General features: G+C 37.4%; 1 protein-coding gene across 4 annotated transcripts in view; it reads right to left on the reverse strand.

Moving 5' to 3' along the window:
- MYZAP (myocardial zonula adherens protein) overlaps positions 1 to 16,187 on the reverse strand; it is a 62,484-nt gene that overhangs the window by 10,370 nt on the left and 35,927 nt on the right. For 2 of the 4 annotated variants that reach the window (XM_054836463.1, XM_054836465.1), the window contains 3 exons: positions 6,191 to 6,274; positions 5,724 to 5,824; positions 566 to 4,249 (listed from right to left, as the gene is read on the reverse strand). In XM_054836463.1, the coding sequence (XP_054692438.1) occupies positions 4,144 to 4,249; positions 5,724 to 5,824; positions 6,191 to 6,274 (291 nt within the window). In that variant the 3' untranslated portion in view covers positions 566 to 4,143. Of the gene's footprint in view, positions 1 to 565; positions 4,250 to 4,960; positions 5,825 to 6,190; positions 6,275 to 16,187 lie in introns of those variants that run through there. The other 2 variants (XR_008578578.1, XM_054836466.1) reach the window with 2 other exon arrangements.

Genomic DNA, 16,187 nt, shown 5'->3' on the forward strand with positions numbered 1-16,187 from the left:
TACACAGAAAAGCATTACCCAAGTAAAAACCTTCACATTCTTCAGCTGAGCATTGCAAACCAGTTACACTGATTGTCATGTTCGCACAATCTCTCCTTATTTAGTTGATGTTATTTCATTGTGACAATCTTAAAGACAAATCTCTATTATCAGTGAGCAGATATAAACTGTAAGAAAAGATGGGCCACGTTCATCCCAATCTCATTGTGCTGAAGCCTGCAGAGCATCATCCCAGATTAATTCAGATGTTATCTATGGGATCTGAAGTTGTTGGGTTTTGGGTTTTTGGTTTTGGTTTTTTGGGTTTTTTTTTTTTTTTTTTTTTTTTTTTTGCAAGAGCTGTGCTGCCCAGTTCTTGTTTATCCTGTGCAAGTCAATGGTTCTTTATTTCATGAAAGAACTCATCTACTTTTGTTACTTGGCTTCAATCTTTAGCAAGGGAGTGTCTTCCTGTTCTCAAGAGCCCATCTGCCAAAGGAAACACTGACAAGAACATCAAGGCTCCAGAGGAACCACTTTTGCATTCATACATGTTTTGAACAAATAAGATTGTGTAGAGTAAGAGTTTGCAAGTTTTAAGGTAAGTTTATTTCTAAATGAATGTTGGCACAACAGAATAAAAAGTTTAAATACCATATTTATTGCAATTTATCCTTTTCAAGTCCTACATACAAGATGTATTAAAAGCATACAATTGAACTGCATTATTTATGTAGCATACATGAAAACTGTATCCCAAAATACTTTCCAGAGTGTCTGGAATAAATCACAAAAGAATACTTATCACGGTACAAATGCAGTCATACAATTGACTTATATTTAATGCACTTTCTGGGACCTATCTATATGGCTTTTACTGATGTTTACAGAAATTTTACTAGTTTCTAATGTTATAGTACTAATTAACCCAATCTCAAATTGACAAAATTTATACTGAAGTGTCACAGTCTCTTCAGTCAGATTTGTTATTATCTATGATAATTTACGTTGCTGCTGATTTGACTGGAAAGCTCTACATTTTCATGTAACACAGTTATATAAATACTGTTCCTCTCCTGTTCTTCACAGTTACCAAATTTAGACCAGTAGTCCAATCAAATGATGGTCATCCAGCTCATTGCAACTCAAAATGCTCTTAAAATATAGCATAGTCTTCCATCGTTATTTGGTTTAGAAAAACAAAATCATTTCATCATATAGTCAAGACAGAATTTACAGAGAAAACTTTTACAGGAAGAATTCAATGCCTTGTTGCAGTCTTTGTAGTCTTGAGCAGATGATCATCATTTTGCAAGTCTCAGAGTTAAAATAGCTTGCAGTATTTTCATAGGAGATCCCCAGGAGTACATTAAAAGTAGAATGAACTTCCCTTTGAAGTTTGTGTCAAAAGAGCATTTTGATACTTCGTTCTGCCCTCTCCTACCATTCACTGAGGACCTCACAGTCATCAGGTTCTGTTTTTTGAATTCTGGCCAAAAACACAGGGATAAAGTACTTTTACTTAAACTTGTTAGTTAATGTCTTTTACAACAACATGCATTTTCTTTTATCTATAAATACCACCCTCATCCATTCATCTTAAGTTTGAAGATAACTTCACAAACCATGGTTCAGAATTAAATTCCTGAAATATAGGGGGACTATTTGGGCACAAAAAAAGCCAAAAGGCATTATGTAATGAACTAAAGCTGCATCCATAATGAACATTAATATGGCCAGTTGGGATTAGTTTTCAGTGTCTTTTCAAAAACAGATACTGTCTGAATATTTGGGGTTATCAGCCACTAGAGGGAGATATGATTACACAAGTACAAAACTTATCCCTGACATTTGAGTTGGGTCATTACCCATCACGTTTTGGATTCATCAACATACACTTCCAATTTAAATGTTTTCTCATTTAGAGCTTGACTTCTTGATCTTAGTTGTTCATAGCCATAATTAATTTAGTTATCGATCAAATCAACTGTTATTTGGGAACTCTGTTCAGCAAACTCAGCCACCCAAATTCACTCAAGCCACAAGACTTCATTCAATCAAAAATATCCTATGCAGGGCTGAGACTACAGCTTCTTTACGTGTCAGCTGGTTCCATGTCTTTGGTGTTCAGATACAAGACAATTCCTCTGCTTTGCATAACAAGAGGGTGCTTTGTCTGAGGACTGTTTTTATATGGAACAGACTTTATTCTCAGGGACCTTCTCTTCGGGTCCTTTCCCATTCTAGAGGTTTTGCACCTCTTCTCTGGGAGAAGCTATTTAAGTAAACGTATGGTATTATGCCTGTTTACTAATGTGACAGCTGGAGGGTTTTCTTTGCCCTTTTGATAGCTATGAGATCTTTTGCATTCCTTTATCACATGCAAAGTAAATAGAGTTTCCTTTTAGGGCTATTAAAACAAACGATGCATTTTTAAATTACTCTTTTTAAAAGAAAAATTGAGCAGCTGTTTGCAACTTCTATACTAGTGAAGATTAGAGAGATTCCTTCACACAGTAGATAATTTACCTTTTTGTTAATGGCTTTGATTGCAATTACTGAATTTTGTGCATAATATAATCCATAATACTGTGCTTGATCTTTTAGAAAGAATGACTATTTTAAGTTCTCAGGAGTTGAAAAAAAATAACTTACATGCAAACAGAGGATGATCTGAGCACAAAAGCTGGAGAAGTTTGAGCTTCCCCTTTTGTTTTGTATATGCTTTGATTATATTAAGCAATTAATGTTCCTGCAAGATACCTGTACCACATCAAAACAAGCTTCTTTATTTACTAGTTAAACAGCACAGCTACAGAATAAACAAAGCTCTAACAAATTCAGAAACCCATGAAATAATGCAGGAATAAGATCTGGATTATGAGATCAATATTATTATTTTAAATACAACTCTACTGAGTATACTTAATTTGAACAGACAGTACTGAATTTAAGAATTTGCATTAGACTGGTGATAAAAGCAAACACTCTGTGAAGCCCTGTGGCAAGGTGAGTACCTCCTGGGACAGACATTCAATGGAAGAACAATATTAATCATACAAAACATAAGTTGTTTGTAGCAGTTACTATAATAAAAAATGCCCTTCATTCATGTTAATAGAACTACAAGAAAGTACTCATAATTCATTTGTGTTCACTAAGAGTGGGAGATAAAACAAGATGTAAAAAAAATACCCTATATATATTTAAATGAGTTCAGTACTAGATGCAGTCATTCCTGCTGGTACTTTGAAGTCAAGGATAAGATTTTAAGTGCTTTGGCAAAAAACCCGAAACCACCACCACCAAACCAACCCCCAAAAGCCCCCTAAACAACAAAAAAAACCACCTCAAAATCCTGATTCAGGATTGCTATTGCTGTAGGAATTGCAGGAACTGCTGCAGGTTGCTGTAGGCAAAATTCTGTTTAATGAAAATTCCTTCCTCTAATGGAAGAGTAAATAAAAAAAAGTGAAAGGCATTTTCCTACACAATTATTTTGAATGTATCACCAATAGTCACTCTATCCCATGACTGAGGAAGTGCAAACCAGTGTCTCAGTCCAGCAAAGCAAAATCCATTATAATCTGCTCTATCGCTAACTCTTTTGAGCATCAAACATGACATCCATCTACGTGCGTTAAGGAAATTGTTTGAAACAGCCCAGTTGCATCTCTCCCTCCCAGCAAAGAGTGCTGGTTACAATTTCCAGGTGAACAAAGACCCAGCAATACCAGGTCTCTATGACAGACTAATGCCCTCTGCCAGCATAGTTTCAGATGCTGCTTCTAGTAGTATTGACAATAAAATATATTATAGCTTCATTACACAAACAGAATTACAACACAATTGAAGAAAAAAAAAAAAACTTTACAGCTATACAACTCCTTCCTTACAGGCATGTGAAATGACACATTGCACTAGACAGCTTCTAAAGAAGCAATATTGACTGCTGTTTCACTCATCCCACCTCTTCTATATCCTCCTCACAGTTACTGTCAGTAGTAACTTCAGATACGAAGTTACTAAAAAGCTGTTTTCAGGATAAATTTAACAAGACTCCATGCTGCTGTTCTTCTCTACGACTTGATAAAAAATTATCTAATCAAGCTGCAAAGGCGCAATATATTTACTCGTATTTAGAAAGCATGTTGACTTGAATGCTCAAGATGTACTGTTCTTTGTGCTAAATTCCAACACTCTCTTGAATGGGGTGTATGTCCTCACCAGCCTTGCACTTTCAGGAGATCTTCTGTTCTCAGTACTTGTACTGTTAAGGAAACAAGAAAAAGCTTACGTAGTTAATGTCAGAGTATCAGACAGCTGGGCAGGAAATGCCACAGCAATGAACTTGTGCCTTGTTATCGATATTGACAGGCTAAAATTAAACTCTTCAGTGTACTTGATAGGTGCCATATTTCTTTTATAATGCCACAAAGAATATTTGATAAAAACCGTGGCAGATACTGACAAGTTTACATGTAGGCATCTGCTGGAGCTCATGTTGGAATGTCCAGCAATACAGCCACTAGGACTAAGGATCCTGCAACAATAAAGACAGCAATGTTACATTTAAGAACACAATTGATTGTGAAGAGTAACTCCATAAAATCTAAACTGCATGGAGATAAATTTCTGCAGAGAGACAAATCTCAAAAATAGGCAAAATATCAGATAAGTAGGGGCTGTGGTTACATACAGAGGGGCCCAAGAGGGACAACAAAGATAGCCTTCTGTTGGCACCCTGAGTGAAAAACAGCTTTTGAGGTTTCGAAACTCATGCCATAAAAATATGCTCTAGGCCGAGCACTGAAATGACTGTATTTTTAAATTGGGGAAGAAATTTTAGTTTGTATTGCAGCTTGCTGATTTCATATGCTAATTTACATTCCTCAAACTAAATTAATCAATTTGCAGGGCAGTTAAGATGAACAAGTTTACTTGATGGTAGTAAAAGTAATGTGCAATGGGTCCTTCTTACCTTACTATTTTGGTTTCTGTTTTGCCCTTCCCTGTGGTGACTTGTTTGGGGAAGATTCAAGTGCAAGTCCACAGCCTTGCTCCCAGGGCTCAGTGCAACCCTGGTGCAGTGTTCAGGGCAGAGAAAGGGGAGGAGGAAAAGGGAAGGCATGATACCTGGATCTTTACAAAGCCAGGCTACAGATCCACTGGCCACCACAGATAAGAGACAGCCATTCCAGTGCAGAAGTGGTAATGTTACCATGCTGTTTACTTGGCAATCTTCTACCTAGGGCTAGGATATCTCCAGAAATTGCTGCGGCCCTAAACTGTTACAGTTGGTGTTGTCTGCCCTTTAAAATGGTCCTGGACGCATCTCCCGGAACACAAAGAATAAAGCATGCATGAAGCCAGCATTAACCTGCCTCAGGGTAGAGCTGTCTATTGTCTTCTGCTTCACTCCCAGCAGACAAATTTCATCAAGATTTCCCATATTTCACAAAGTCAGATCTCTTGAATTCTAGCTTTACTCCCTGCTTAAATCACATTACTGTAAATAAGTACTCCTCAAGGGTTTGCAATATGTTTCAATCTTTTTTTTTTAGAAAAATCCTACTCCATAAGTCATTGAAGTGCACAGTAGATAGGCTCTTTTAAACTTGGGAAAATTTTGCAAAACTCCACAATCCACTCTAACAGTTTATTAGCACAACAGTTTACTAATACAGCACCAATAAGGGACATTATGAAGACGTTTCCTATGAACAAGCAGAAAAAGTAAATACCTGTATGGAAGATCACACCCTACACCAGTATCTCTGGTTTCTATATTGGTCTTTGGTTGGTTTTCCATTAAGTAGTCCAATTTATCTTGTAATTCTTTATTCTGGAAAACAGTAATTTTCATTACAATTTTATTTTATTTAAATTATGTTAATTAAACAAGGAAATAAAATTGCACATTGGCTTATCCCCACAAGAAATAATGTATTTATTGAGAAAATAAAGTTTTATTCAGAAGCTTCTGCTTTAAGTAATTGTAATCCTGTTATAAAATTGTATGTTAAGAAACTTAGCATGAATATTGAGACTTCCTGATGTGACTGGTGTCATAAGTTTGATTTCCATACTGAAGAACAGCAAATACATATAGTAAATAAGCATTCAGATAACATCAGGTGACACTGCTTCAAATTTTATTTGGTTTCATAAAATAATCACAATAATGTAAACATAAAAGGTAATGCCTTACCTCACATTCTAAGAAAGAGATTTTTTCTAAAAGCTGTATTATAAATAATTCCTTTTCTTTTACCTTCTTCCTTAGCATTTCAATCTATGAAGAAAAATAAAGCAAAGACATTTAGTCTAATGGGGATGGGAAGAGGAAGAAAAAGACCTAGGTACCACAGGAAGAAAACATGTTTAATTTTTTTTCAGCAACAATTGAATACTTATACATATTCACAAACTGCTTTAATCTATGGATTAGCTATCATCCCACATGATTAGGATCATTTATATAAAGATGATACATGTATACTAATATGGCTTTTAACAATTTGTATTTTTCTGGAAAGAGAATGGAAACTCAAATATTGTCATGTAACAAAGCAAACTGGGGAAAACTCCATCTTTGATTCAATTTTAACTACATTCAAAAATATGTTGCACATTTACTAGTTTCTTGAAGGTCTTATTTCTTCAGTTATTTCCTGGCATACCAGACTCCTTGAAAAAAGTGCATTTTCATTTTATACCTAGGGAATGGAAAGAAGTTATTTACAAATGTGCATGAAAATTAACATAAAGTTAGCTGCACCAGAAGCACTGCATCTTAATGCTGTTCTATATGGAACAGAAGACTATCTTCCTTATATTCAGGGATTTCTGCTGGTCATAGAGCCATCCAACAAGAACTTTTGCATTAAATCTTTCCCTGCTACCAGCACAAGCAGACATGACCAGAGGAACTGAGTATGACCCAGCTTTCAAATCAGTGCCTTGCTGCTGGCCCAAAGCTGTTCTGAACGTGTGGAAATGGCTTTCTAACACTCCTAAAGCCACAGTTTTCTTTTTCCATTTTTCTGAACCCTCTGCTTAAAGCAAGATTTGCTGTGTGAGGTTCATACTGTTACCAGCAATAGTCTAAGAGACCTGTTGACTAGCACAGAGGTCAGTCAGTTCCTTTCGGTTGCCTGCATTTAGGATACAACAGCATCTTGTGCAAACAAACTGAATTTTCTCCTCAGACCAAAGCAAAAGTCACTTCTTGTTCTCTCTCAACCCCTGCTGACTACACCTACCAAAATAGCAGCTAATAAAAAGAACAAAACAAAACAACAGCTAAATAACAACTTCAATTGTTACTGCTTCCCCAGGAGGCAGTTCAGGTTATTACTCACAGAGAGCTGTAGACACACACAGAAGACAAGGTGCTTCCTATAGCTGTAGTTACAGTCTACTTCAGATGCAGAAAGCAGTGTTAAAAATATTTCTAAGGAGAATCATCAGAAACGCACTAAAAGATCAGTTTGAGGGAGAAAAGGGATTCTGCATCATGTTTGCATGTAGGTAGGAACTGGGAGAAGATGGATTTCCAGCTGTGTTCTGTGCTCATGCAAGTCCTGTCCTACAGCGACAGCAATGAAAGCTGATGGCAGTGGATGCTCTTTTTGCTCTCAGTGTTAAATGGTGTCAGGTCAGTAATTTTTCCAATTAAATTTCAATCCACCTTTCTTGAACAACCCATTTCAGGTCAGATGACATAAAAGTCACAAACCCTATTTTCTACCTACTAAGTCCACGGGAATGTGTCTGTCAGCTGAGGTGCTGCAACATCATTAGCTAACCCTCTCTACCTGCTCCATGCCAGCTCCATGTCTTAAACTAGGCAGAGCCCAAGCACCAACTTCAGCTTTACCAAACAGTGCATTATGTAAGGCAATTGTCTCCACAATTCATTAAATTAAGGACAGAAAAAGTTTCTGATCTTAAGCTTGAAAGCAGAATCAGAAGTAAATCAAGTTAGTAAATGGATGGTCCACATCACAAATGAAATGCCAGAGTCTGCCATGCACTTTTAGTAAAATCTCCATTATCGTACATATGAAAAAGTGTACCCCTTAAAGCTACGTTAGATGAGGAAAGAAAGATATTCAAACTGCCATTACAGCACTAGAAAAGTGTGTATCCCACACATTCCTTCACAGTTTTGGGCAATATGCCAACAGTGGAAAAAAACCAGATCTATGCCTATAGCTTTTTTATCACAAGAAAACTATAAAAATACCTATGCATAATAAAAAATAGGTATTTTCTATAAAACTTCACATTAAGTGAGGTAGCTTTATTTTGTCAAGCTATTGATTGGCTGTGGGCTTCATTGATACAATTTTACAGAAGAAAAGTATTTGTTAGTAAGAAATTTAGAGGACTTTTACTAAAGAGAATTAATTTTGTAGAACAGCCAAACGGAAATCAAGGAAAGCTCAGAATACGTTATTTTTTCCTGGCAGACATCATGTTACACTGATATGCAAGAAAGACCATTTCTAAATACTTGGGTCAAATTTTCCATGCACTCTCACCAGTCACTTTTTAAGTCTATATCTTAAAATCAATTTTGTGAAAGAACATTAACAAACCCCTTCAAAACCACCACTGTAAAACTTTTCAGCATGTCTGGAAACAATGATTAATATTCCCATCCTGCCAAAAGAGAATGATAAAATACTCCAAGGTACAATAATCAAAACAGTAGCACTATCACCCTCCCAAAAATTTACTGCTAGGTATTATAAAACATTTCAATTAAAACATATAGAATTATGAAAAAGCAGCAAAACAAATGCATAAATTAAACAAAAAAATGAAGTTATAAAACCAACTCAACTTCAGTTTAGTCTTCATGATCTCCAGTTATCACATCTCATTGACACAATGATCAGTTATTACTTGGAAAAGCTAAAATGTCAAGTCCATACAGTAAGTGTTTTCAGCTGAACAGTTACAGAATATATGGGTGCTATCATCATCCATCTTTCTCAAAATCAGGTATTTCATTTTTTCATTTTTCTGTTAAAGTGCATGTAAAAACTATCCATGTCATCTAAAGCTATTATCATTTCAGTTTTCAAATCACAGAAACACAAAGATTATAGCATTTTCAGAAAATCATAGAATATATTTTGATCTTCATATTTAATTACAACTTTGTTTAATATGACTAAATTAATTCAGCTATATCTTCACTGGTTCAATAGCTTCAGTCCTGCCAATAAATTCCACTTCAGAAAAGATAAACTGTTCTTCTAGAACTCTCAAGTGGGTCTTCTCTATTAATATTCTGTTCTCCTACTATGCATACAAGGAAATAATTTTAACACCGGAAATCAGTACAACACAAAGACGACTGAAGCCAAGCACAGCTATGTGATCAGGGGAGGGTTTTACCCTGACAGATATCCATTCTTGTTATTGAAGATAATATACCTCATCAGCTGCCTATTCTGGTTTTTACATCAAACACAAAATATTTCTGTTTCCAAATAAGTGATTGATTTATCTATTATCCAAAACCAAACTCTTTTGTTTCATAGACATTTACCTTGTTATATTCACTCCAGGATACAAAGGCGCTAAGATGTGAAACAAACTATGACAGTAACCATTATGTTTACTAGTATTATTCACAATTAGATTTAGTGTAAGTTAAAATTAAACTTGTATTTCTGTATTCTTCGCATTGGCTACAGAGACACAAACTCCCTAAGGATGTTCTTGAGATATTTTAACTAGAGTTGTCTGAAGGCAAAAATAAGCATGGACACCTTAAAATCTAACAGAAAATACAAAGAGGAAGACCTTGACAAACAGCTTCCTCCCCCTCCCAAACACAAACCTGAACTCCAAAAAACCAACATTTTGTAATTTGGCAGGAGTGTTACTGTTTTTACTTTTTTTTTCTTTTTTGTGAGAGTCCTCTAAAGACTGACAGACTGAACTAAACACACAATACTCCCTGCCTCATTTTAACATGTTTATATAGTACCTGTCAGAATCCATTAAATCAATCTACTTTGTCCCTCTGAAGCATTATGCCAGAATTTTAAAATACACCTTCTCTTCTACTGTATGGAGAAGAGATAATGTGGTACTCTGTCATCACATGCACAAAGTCTTAGTCTAGCAGTAAACCAGAATGGAATGATTAGACCATGCAGATTACAGACACGATAAGGCTGTGAATTGGGTAACTTACATAAAACCTTTTGGTGACTCTTTAGAACATTATGAACTCAAAGGCACAGCCACACAGACCAAAGACATTCCAGGAGAAATAAATTCAGCAGTGGCTAAAATAAGAGAGGCTATTTCAGCATCAGGAAAAAAATCCTGCAGTCTCTGCTCCCCAGACGCAGCAGAGCGACCCTTTGAGGAAAAGCAGTGCCAGAATGTAGCAGGGCCCCCGTAGTACTTTCTACAGGCACACTGCACCCCTGGACACATGGCCAACTAGTTGTCTCAGCAGCTACTGCAGTCCAAGAGCTGAAACAACTTCCAAAGTTATGACACACCTTTAAACCTATCTACAAGCTTGACATAGATGACACAGCCCACCAGAGTAGTTTACTACAAAAAAGTTTATTTACTGAATAAGGACTTGAGTACACATTATCTTATGCCATTAGCACCAGGAGTGAGCAAACCTATTTGATTAACCCTCGAGGGGATATGTCACAGGAAATCAGGAAAAATAGGAATAACTTAAGGGGATTATATTAATATATTACTATATTAAAAAAATGCAACCTTAATTCAATACATTTATGTAAGTCACATTACATAAAGTAAAAGTGATTGTTTCCTTTGAGAGAGGAATGTAACAAGAACACTGGATCATATTGCTGATATTGGGTACAAGTACTTCAAAAATAAAATTCATGCCTTGCTACTTAATGTCATTTTGATTTTTCCATAAAAATGCTAGTTATGGCAAACTAAAATAAGATGATAACACTTACAGCACCATAAACTTGTATTGCACAAACCCAAGTCTTTGTTTCAAGGAGTTGCATAAAGCAAGAGAACAATTAGCAGGTGAGAGTGCAATAGATTTTGACTTTTGGTTGAATATAAGGCAAGGAGAAAGAGAGGAGAAGCAAGATAGGTCAAACACAATACTGAACTGAGGGCCCAAGTGGTGGCCAGAATAGTGTTGGGTCAGAAAAAAAATCAGTGCAGGCCAAAGACTCTCAACTTCCATGGACTGACTCTTGGATCTGAGTCACTTCTGGACTGACTCCAGGACAAAATTGTCACCAAGATGTTCCTACATTTCCTTTACTCAATGCCCAAGGCCTGTAATCCACCTCATCCTTGCCATGTCTGCAGACTTCAGCATTTCAGCTCACTGCCAACTCAACAACTTGCTCCCAAATCTGGCTTTTGCACAACTACCCTCTCAGATTTCTCTATCATTTTCCACAAGCACTATCCAGGTACGTACTTAGCAATACCATTTTACATTAATGACCCACTCATTCTTTCTCCCCCACCCCACTGTATTCATTGTTCCTGCTTTCCCTTCTGTTGGGAAACATCTGACTATTCCAAAACTGGGAAGGGAAGAACTACAAGGCCCAAGCTACACTTTGTAATTTATCTGGTCTACCAGCAACTGAGGGGCATCATGCGCTTTTTGGCCGCCCCAAGGGCTGGGGAGCAGAGCATATTCCCCTAGCGCTCTAACAAGTAGGAGAGGCAAACTCTTTGGTCGGTCACGCAGCACAGACACACTGCTCAGGAGCTCTGTGCCTGGTGACAGGCCAACACAACGGGGCACACACGAGCTTAGCCTTTTGGCCACCCCACTTCAATCCCCGGCATCTGGCTGTCGGGCACAGGAAGGGCACCAGATCTCTCCCTGTCATGGCAGGATCCATGAAGTTCCCCACAGATTGTGTTTGGTTTGCAGCTTGCATTTCACATACCCACTGCAATTTCCAATGATCTGAATCAGCATATAAGGCCCAACATGCAATGCGAATCATCCTGAATTTATCCGCTGGCTCAGGATTAATATGGCCACAGCACTTCTATTCAAGCTCTCTCCTTGATTCAGTCCTATTGCTGTTACCACCGCTATACTTCTGCCTCCTTCTGAAACCTTGAGGTCATTTCTCTCAAACTCCCTCAACCTCCAGACTGTCACCTTATCTTGTAGCAACTCCCAGAAAATTCAATTCTTCTTGTCCATCCCGTTAATGAAGATCTGTCGTCTCCTCCCTACTGCACCTCAGAGTCTCCAATACGTCTCCTCAAATACCAAACAAAATTGTCATGCTACTCGAATGGACTGTGTAAATACTTTCCAGGAAGAGCTGCACTTCTGAATTTCTCTTGCTCCACCAAGCAACTAAACTTTGCATCAGTAAGATGGAAACCTACATGTACGAGTCAACAGCATTAAATTGATCTCATGGATAGAACACCTAAGAACAGTCAAGAGGAGAATCATGAAACCTAAAAGAAAAAGTCTCTAAAGAAATGCTGGAGATGTGAGTAGTGATATTAGAAGGGAACTCAACAGAATTATAAGCAATTAAGGCAGAAGGAAAAAAGCATCTTAAGACAGTATTAAAGTTGTGTCCAATTGTAGAGCCTTTATAAAGAAAGTCTGAAATAGCAAACTTTATTTTATTTTGTGTACTCAGAGTTCTGGAGGCTTGAAATATACAGTGATCTATTGGATTGGAACAGATCCAGCTGTTAGGTAAACTCAGTCGACATTTACCACTTGATATTATTATCCATTAGTTTAAAATATTTATCAGAACATGACAGTGTTAATATATTTAAGTATTATATATTCAAGTATCATATATTTTCCTTATTCATCTACCATTAATGGACTGGGCTTCTGTAACACTGATACAGACACATGAACAAACTGGTCATAAATATGACTAAACACAGGACAAACACATACTATATGATGCAAAACAAGACAGATGAGACATTGCAACATCAGCCTGAACTCTCAGAGGTTATTGCTGTACAAGGAGAACAAGATTTTACTCAGTCCAATATTCCACTGGACCTTAAGTGGTATTTATCAGAGGCTAGACAAGAGTATTGAAATTTTTTCAGGGAACATAATACAGTAAATAGGAATGAGCACCTTTGCCTTTTAATACTCCTTAAATCACTTAAGCGACCCCTCAATACTTTTTGTATTTTAAAACTCATATTGTATTTAAGCAAAAAGTAACAACTGATTGATTTAAGTGAATGCACCAACTTAGAGACTTTTCTAAAGTAACGAGCTTTATGAACACATCACACCAGTCTTTGATGTGCATCTATTGCTAAAGCAGGCCCACAGGGCCTAGATGTCCTAATGAGTTATAAACATTGGCACATTGTCTAACAGTTCAACCCACCGTATTACGGGCTACCTAGGTAATGTGCAAGTTTTCTAATTAATGACTTGGCCAGGCAATTCCCAGCTGAAAGAGCTGATGCTATGCATGTATAAACACTGTCACCAAAGACCAGCAGTGATTCTACGTCTGCCAATAGATAAGCAATGTACTGCATTGCTCAAGTCCACTCAGGCATGCCAACCACTTGAATTGGGTGATGGCGAGTTATTTATGTTCTGCCATTTATCTTCTTCCTCCAAGCTCCCAAGCACGGTTTCTCTTTCTACATTTGATTTGTTGTTGTTTTGTTTTTACTGTAGGTACTATGCAATGCAGATTTTGGTTAGTAAAAATTTGGCATCTGTTTGTGGCTGGTAATTCCATCTTCTCATCCTCTATGCTTCTGTGTGGCTTCTTTTACTTGACCTAAAATTGAAACTGTACTTCCATATTAAAACTGGGATAGTTTGCTATATATCTGGAGTTGGAGTATCTTGATACAGAAGTTTTGAGCTGGTTGTTAAGTTTATGGTGGGAAATTTTCTTCTTTATTCTCCATTTGTGCAATACAAAGTATCTTCCGTATTAGGGATATCATTTGCTTATTAGCACTTTGTCCTCTCATGCAAGTATCTTCCACAACAGAACAGGATACAGCTTCTCCCTGGTGTTCGGTCACCATTTATTATCCAACGAATCTGAGACTAAAGCTGGAGAACAGCTCATGGGCCATGACCTAGAGACAGTTCAATTCAGTAGTTAGGGGAATTTCACATGAAATCTGAGTTCTGTAGATAATTTCTTGGCATGGAAACATAAATCCCTTTCTCTTCTCAGTCCACTTCAAAACAGCTCCCTGTATCTGCATCAACCCACTCACCTTGCTTACAAAATGTAACTGCTTATTTCCTTCCTTCTTGTGTTTCTCAACAATGAGACAATATTACATGTAAAATAAGCTTATTGTGCCATGAAATGGCAATCTATTTCAATGTCAACTGCACAAATCTCAAGACTAAAGCTTTCTTAAATCTCTCCAGGTTTGAAATTAAGATCAAGCCAGCAATTACTTTTGTTGCTGATTTAAAAATCAGTTTTGTATTTCATTTGAAGACTTTTAGCTTTATCTTACTCTAAACACTTTCCCTTCTCCTACACTGGCAGACAGGATAAACTGACCATATCGAATACGTAACTTAAAAGACAAGCTTTCACCCCTCTCACAGAACAACAGCAATTTCAACCCTGAAAGAAACGACGTGGTAGCAGCTTCCCATGCCCTCCCATAGTGCATCTGTGCCTGCACCGGCCTGCCCAATTCCGCTGCTGCATTGGAAACTTCTTAGCGGAAGGGCCTGAAGTTTGTGTGCTTCCACCTTTCATGCTGTGAGCCTCCCTGCAAATTCTTTGTCTGATCAAACTGACTTTTTTCTGGATTGTGTTTGAAAGTCTTTCTCTGCCCAGCCATACTTTAAGATGGCTACAAAGGCAAGGGCTAATAAAAAAACAAAACAAAACAAAAACAACCCCCCCACACATGAACAAAAACCAACCAAAACCGCCAAAAAACCCCAAACAAAAAGCAGCTAATCAAGTCTACCACTATTAATGTTCATGGATTTCACCACTGATCTCTGGGTGACCCACTCTGGCCACCTGTCTCTTCTCACTCTTTTTCTGAAAGCCTGCTACGTACAAATAGTATGAGAAAATCATTTGCAATCTCTCTCTAATGAGAATATGAGGCTTTAACACTATGCAGTATAACTTTCTGCCTAGGTGGTGCTCTAATGGGCTGCGATCTTGGCTCTCACAGCAGAGCATCCCTACAAGGCTGAAAAATGGGTGCGCGTGGGACCTAACACACAGAGATATTGAAGGTCACTGACTCCAGCAGACTTGCATTTTATTTCTTCCACTTATTTTCTTCTGAAAGTTATTTTCCAGGCTCCTATTTAATTTACAGCTGGTCTGACTAGGTCAAGTTGAAAAAGGTGCTATTAATGCCCGAGATGGAAGGATTTAATTTCAGGGAAAAAATTAAAAGCAAATGATTTCTTTGCTAAGGAGTATAGCCACATTGAACTGTGATTGTCCTTCTCTGCCTGGGCTCAATTCCACAGGTCACATACCTACTGCATTCAGTACCAACAAGATGCTCCTGTGAAAAGGAAAGCTTTAATACTTTTTTCCTCCATGGCCTCCTACATTTAGTGCTCCTCTGTCAGCATGCATGCCTAGATTAGGGAGGACCACAGCCTCCTAACACATTTTTAAATGCCATCAAAACAGCACTGGAGGGGTTAGAGCTGCCTGCTGCATCACTTTCACTTCCTCCTGACTGCTTGCTGTTCATTACAGAATGGCCTGCATCTGTTACTTGCAAATGATCGATCATCTTTCCCTAAAAAGGCCTGAAGAACAATCTATTTTGTGACTTTTAATCTCAGTACTTGTTCAATTTTGACAGTTCTCCATATGAGTTTGAAGCAGCATATCTTGTTTGTTCAGCACCCCTTTGAAATTATGTTCATCTCTATAGGTCCACTTTGTCTAACTGGAGATGGTAACAGCATAAAACAATTGTGGTTTACACTGAAAGCATAAACCCCTCATTTATACTTCAGATCTGTGTCCAAGATTAATACTAAATAAAGCTCATCCTGTAGTCAAGCAAGGATAGGCTTAGCCATTATTCTAAACTAGTTCATACAGCAGCTTTGTTCAGCTTCTGAACAAAAGCACTGCTGATAATTTTGATTATTTACTTTCTTTCCACTTCTCTTCTGAGTTTCCCAGGTTAGCTTGTTCTCAGTCTAT

The sequence above is a fragment of the Grus americana genome, chromosome 10, assembly GCF_028858705.1.
Source record: "Grus americana isolate bGruAme1 chromosome 10, bGruAme1.mat, whole genome shotgun sequence".
Lineage (NCBI taxonomy): Eukaryota > Metazoa > Chordata > Aves > Gruiformes > Gruidae > Grus > Grus americana.